Raw genomic sequence first — 6,025 nt, forward strand, 5'->3', positions numbered from 1 at the left:
GTGGATTTACATATCTAACACATAAAGATTAGTATTTATATTTGTAATACTTCGGTGCGATAATCATATGCATAAAGATGTACATTTTACTTAAAAAGTTAGTATAGATGGGAATTGAGTGCTATGAATGTAAATATTAAACTTTAGGTGTTGAGTATGTAAATACAAAAGAATTGTGTGGTATGTATGTAAATGTGCTCTTTTTTCTTTATCATATGCAATTTTGTCCTCGTTGCAACAATGGTTCAGATGATCATACAGATGGATGAACTGTAAGTTCTTTTGAGCTGCGCTTGGTTTATTGCTGCAGACCATGTTTCAAAAAAGCAGCTGTTGACAGGTGAATGGGATCAAGTATAAAGCTTTTAATATTTGCACTTTTTAGCACATTCTTGTTGTTTATATCTTCTGAATTTAAGATACCTGACCCTCTGAGGGTTGATTATGTTAATAATTTAAGATAATCTGTCATTTTTCAAATGTTTGAAGAGTTTTGTGCCTTGTACAACACTAGAAAATGCACATGCCAAGTACATTTGATTAAGAATTAAGTGATTTTTTTTTTAAAATTTAGGTGTAATGTTATTTGAAATAATTGTTGTAACAGTATTTTGGAATTAATGATAAATTTAAAATGGCATTCTGATTTGTAACTTTACCCCTATTATCCTTGTGTTTTTGTTCTTTATGAATCTCTCCCTCACCCTTGCATTGGAGAAAATATTACGTGCAGTCATCCGTACGTGTGAAATTAGAGGTGTACAACCCGCTAAATATATCCCAAGTACGTCCTGAGTATGCTCATTCACACATTCGGGTTATCCGCACGTAATATTTTTTCCTCGCAGTAGCCATTATTACTCTCATTGGAAAACTCTCAAGAATGAAACTAGGAAGCCAAGGTTTAGTTACAAAGGGAAAGGCAAAGGCAATTGGTCAGAGAAAACAGGTTGTGAGACTACTATGGATGTAAATTTAAAATTCCGATGTTAAGTATATTCGAGATTTAAAGTGCCATGTTTTTAAATTTGTATTTGTCTCGCTATTATTTCATAAGAAAGAGAAGATTCCACAAATGAATTAGATATCATTGGAAGTTGTAAATCAGATATATCCAGTATATGTAAAAACATTAAGAATTTGTCTGGTGTATATGTAAAATATTAAGGGAAGATAAATTTACATATATACCACATGATTCTCATATATTTACGTATTTAATTTTTAATTTACATGTATAACACACTGGAGTGCTGTAAATTTCGACATGTAAAGGTAACTTTGTAAAATTAGGTTATAATGATATTTATATTAAAAATCTCAATCTAATGTATGTAATTATTAAAATTTAAGAATTGCTCCATTCATATGTAAATGTTAAGGGAAACGTTCACTCTATTTATAGGAAAAATATTATATCAGTATTATGCACGTAGAAGTAACGTAAGTAGTCAATGAAATCACGTCATGACACCCCGCGGACACCCAATCCGACAGGAAAAAAAAACGGCGTAGTAACACGGGGAATATTTTCTCTGTGTTATTCATGTGTTATTGTGTTATTATAACACCAAGAATATACTCAGGACACAATAAGACACAATAACACATGAATAACACACAATAACACATGAATAACACGAGAAATATTCCCGACAGAGAAAAAAACGGTACAATAATACGGGGGAATATTCTCTCGTGTTATTCATGTGTTATTGATATGTTATTGTGTTATGTTATTGTGTTATTATAACACAAGGAATATTCACAAGACACAATAACACATGAATAACACACAATAACACATGAATAACACGGGGGGGTGCGCGGCGTTATTTTATTAGCTACGTATGTTACTCTAATGCATATTACTGATGTAATATTTTTTCTAGAAGTAGAGTCTTAACATTTACATATGAACGGCTTTACATATGAATGGAGCAATTCTTAAATTTTAATAATTACATACATTAGATTGAGATTTTTAATATAAATATCACCATAACCTAGTACTGACGTAATATTTTTTACTACTTCTAAAGCGCGTTCTAAGCAAACTCCACATACCTGCTGAGCTCGAGCGATCGAATGGCATGGCGACCTCCTCCTCCTCCTCCTTGAAGCCTCTCTCCTCCTCTCCGGCTGTTCCCCTCCTCTACTCTCGTCTCGGCCTCTCTCCCTCAATGGCCGCTGTCACTCTTCTCGCCCTCGGCAATGGCGCCCCTGACCTCTTCGCCTCGATTGCCGCCCTCCACACAGGCCAGGCGCGGACCGGCCTTGGGGCTGTAGTATCGGCCGGTGCCTTTGTCTCAGCGTTCGTCGTCGGTGCCGTAGCTGCTCTCTCCCCCACTTCTCCCTTACCCCTTGAGCCAGCGCCGTTCATCCGCGACGTCTTTTTCTACATTCTTGCCGCCTCCGGTATGTTCTACATCTATCTCAGCGCTGAGATCTTCCTATGGCAGGCCGTGGGATTGATTGTGTTCTACGTTTTCTTTGTTGGCCTTGTCTTCTGGATGGATTCCAACTTCAAAAGAAGGGAAGTGATGGTGGACGAGATGATTAAGTTGCCAGAGTGGGAATTGGCGAAAGCCGCTGAAAATGCTGAGGCATGCAAACCTAATGGGCCTGGCTGGGGATTATATCAACTATTTGGGTTGGTAAGTGTAGCGTAATACTTTATTTTTCAGCCTATTGTCATTGCGCTCATTTTCTAAGTAGACTAGGAATGAATTTAGTTTGGATGATTTACATACATACCACTCAATTCCCATGTATTTACTGATCTAGCACCTAAACTTCAAATTCCCCTGGGTATGTTGGAAATGTAAAAAGGTAAAATTTTGGTGTTAGATATGTAAATACGTAGGAACTGGGTGGTATATGTGTAAATGCCCCTAGCTATATTGAGAATGGACTTGTATTGCTGAGTTGGATATTTCACTTTCCTGACTGAAACCATCTGTTATTTTCAGCTGTAAGTAGTACATGCAATCCGGTCATCTTTCAAAGTGCCTATGTTTTGTATAATGATATCTTCATAATTATTTTACTCTTAAGTTTTACTGTTTGCAGGTAGCCTAGCTGTAGAAGTGCAAATTTTGTTTCACGATATTGTTAGTTTTCCTCAAAGCTCTCTGATCTACATGGAGATGCAGCTATTTGCTATTTGTTCTTACTTGAACGATTTTGGTAGAAAGTCTCGCTTCTTTGGTTAGTGAATGGGATTCAACTGTTATTTCACATGCTAAAACCTTAAGCCAATTAATTGTCTTAAATTTTCTTGTTTTGCGATGCAAAGGACTCGACCTTGTTGTCTATTTTCAGAATTAAAAGGCTAGTATAGGGTTTGGTTGCTGCGCAACATTTTAATGGGTGCATGTACTAAAAAAATCTAACAAAATAAGTCAACATGGCCTTATTAATGCAGTATGTAATGGAGTAAAGAGTAGATTATTCGAAATTTCCCTGCATTTTACAGTCTGTCATCGGGCCGGGAATCTCTTCACTTTTCTATAGATCTATCAAATCTATAGAAAAGTGAAAAGAAAAGATAAGTTTTTAAGCGACATGTGTTTTGAGAGAGAATCAATCGAAGAAAAGAATATAAATCAGATCCAATAAAAAAGAGGAATTTTTTTTGGAAAAGGATAAGTAAAATGGGATTTAAGATCCAAAAATAAAAGAAATTAAGAAAGGATGATTCTCGAGTACTTAATCCAATTCCATTGATAGTTGCAACTTTCTAACAAACAACTACCTTAAATTTATTCCAGGTGATTTTTATTACCCAAAAGATTGAAGTGAAGCCTAATATCGCCACCAATTTGTTTCACAGACCATAATATAGCATTACTAAATGAAGTTGATTTAGGATGGCATGAAGATTATGAAAAAGGGTTATGTCTCCATGAATCATGCTATTTGCTGTTCAACAACTAAAATTTGCACGAGCACGAGCTGCTCAATCTCCCCAACTTGAATTTCCTTGTGAACGTAGCCAAGATAATACTAGATTGTTGGCCTTCACTCTTGGAATCCTTTTGTAATAGGATTTTGGAATTGATTTCTCATTTTAGCTGAAATCCTAGGTTTAAATTTGACTTCTGAATTGGATTTTTGTGTAGATTCAGTAGTGTTGGTTTGATACCATTATTTTTGTACTCGTAAACAAACTTGGTTTGGATAATTGTTTAGTTTGATAGAAACTCGACATTTCTGCGTAATGGAAGAAAATTCCTTATTAACCCAGGCAAGTTTAGATGGCTTACGAGCTATGAGTTTTATCATAGGCATGACATATTCTAAAACTGCATTCGTGGTGATTCAACCATCAATTATCATTACTTTTTTTAATTATTTGCACATATTTTATGTAAAGATCAATTATCATTACTTTTTTAATTATTTGCACATATTTTATGTAAAGGTTGTTCTTTTTCAATTTTCCTCGAGAGAAGAGCCGGATAGATATATCTCAGTATATCTAATTGCTAATCATGTATTTTTCCCATTTCATCCTAGGATATATGTTTCTAATATTTTGTGTTATGGAATTCCTCTCATTTGAGTTCATGTAGTTCTCTTATATTTTTCACTGAGCTAAAAAATTTCTCTTAGTACACTGGAAAATTATGTCCTCTTTGTTGTTTGTTAAAGTAGACGCATTCCATGATTTGTACCTTGCCTTTATCAGATATGCTATCCTTAAATGTTGGAGTTTTGAAAAGGGGTTGAATGGTATTTGCAATAAGTTGAATGTAGACATCTTGAAAGACGACCAATACAAGTGTTTGATGTTCGAGTGGTACTAAAGATTATTGGAAATGCTTGATATTTTCATCATCAATTTTCACATCAATGTTTTTCGAATCTGTAATGCAGAATTAAGCTTGTAAAATATCACCGATGGATAGACATTTCGGAAATACTAAAATCTTTGCTCCAAATATGTGCTGCTGAATAGGATTTGTAACACTCACAGTTCAAATTGAATCAAAAGGCTATTGTGGTCTTTCTTTGGAGAATCTCTATTGAAAGTCATTAACCATCCTAACCTTGATGTTTAGGTGAATAGTGAGACATGTTGATTTTTTGGATTGTCTAGAATCATCATTTTCTATAATAGCTTCTCCATGAAACTTGTTTTTTCAGTTATTTGTCAATCCCTTAATTAGTTGTAATGCCTTTGTTTCAAAGTTAATTTATAGTGGGGCAATGAACATTGTTTACTTGCCTGAATATACAAATCGCTTAATACAAGAAGCCTAAATTATCCCCAAGTAGGTACATGAGAAAATATTTTACTTTCTTGAGGTAGAATAACAAGGAGGTATAGCTAGCATCTATACCAAAAGATTATATTTATGAGTTCTTCAAAATAACTCAATCAATCAAGAAGAAGATTGATTATATTAATATTCCTTGTTTGTAACATATATTTCCAAGTTAATTTATTGGATTTTCTTTGATTACAAACATATAATTGGTTTTCACATAAGCTTGTATTCTTTATTTGCAAGTGTTGAGTTTGTCGTTAAACATCTGAGGTAGAAATTTTGTATTGTTTCTTTATCACATTACATTAGACGAGCCAAATTTAACACTTGTTGATTTGAACATTTAAGTATCTTATTCCTAAAAAGAGAATTTTTGGTTATTTAGCGGGTAACCTAATTTAAATGGAAGAAGGATGCATGGTTGTTGGTAGGGGTGTAAACAAATCGAACACGAGCGAGCCCGGGCTCAGCTCTTGTTCGGCTCGTTTATATTTTGAGCTCAAATAGTGTGTTTGTGTTCGGCTCATTTGCTTAGCAAGTCGAACATAAGCCGTTCACGAACAAAGAGTCGTTTTGACAACCCTAATCACGTAGTCATAGGATTTTAAGGATTGGTGCAAGATTTTAACCATCATTTGAATTTAATTAAATAATTTTTATTTTATTATCTTAATTAATATTTTTAATTGATTATAAATCTTTGTAGCCTTGTAGTCAATTAATTTTTTAAAAATACTACTCATCAAATA

The 6,025-nt window shown here is 34.1% G+C and overlaps 1 protein-coding gene across 1 annotated transcript in view; it reads left to right on the forward strand.

The window, feature by feature from the left end:
* The first annotated feature begins 2,093 nt into the window (after positions 1 to 2,093).
* Positions 2,094 to 6,025, forward strand: part of LOC110038280 (cation/calcium exchanger 5) — a 9,944-nt gene continuing 6,012 nt past the window's right edge. Inside the window, exon 1 of the mRNA XM_020743101.1 lies at positions 2,094 to 2,657. Within this exon, the coding sequence (XP_020598760.1) occupies positions 2,094 to 2,657 (564 nt within the window). The remainder of the gene's footprint in view (positions 2,658 to 6,025) is intronic.

This window comes from Phalaenopsis equestris, unplaced genomic scaffold (genome assembly GCF_001263595.1).
Source record: "Phalaenopsis equestris unplaced genomic scaffold, ASM126359v1 Scaffold000002, whole genome shotgun sequence".
NCBI lineage: Eukaryota > Viridiplantae > Streptophyta > Magnoliopsida > Asparagales > Orchidaceae > Phalaenopsis > Phalaenopsis equestris.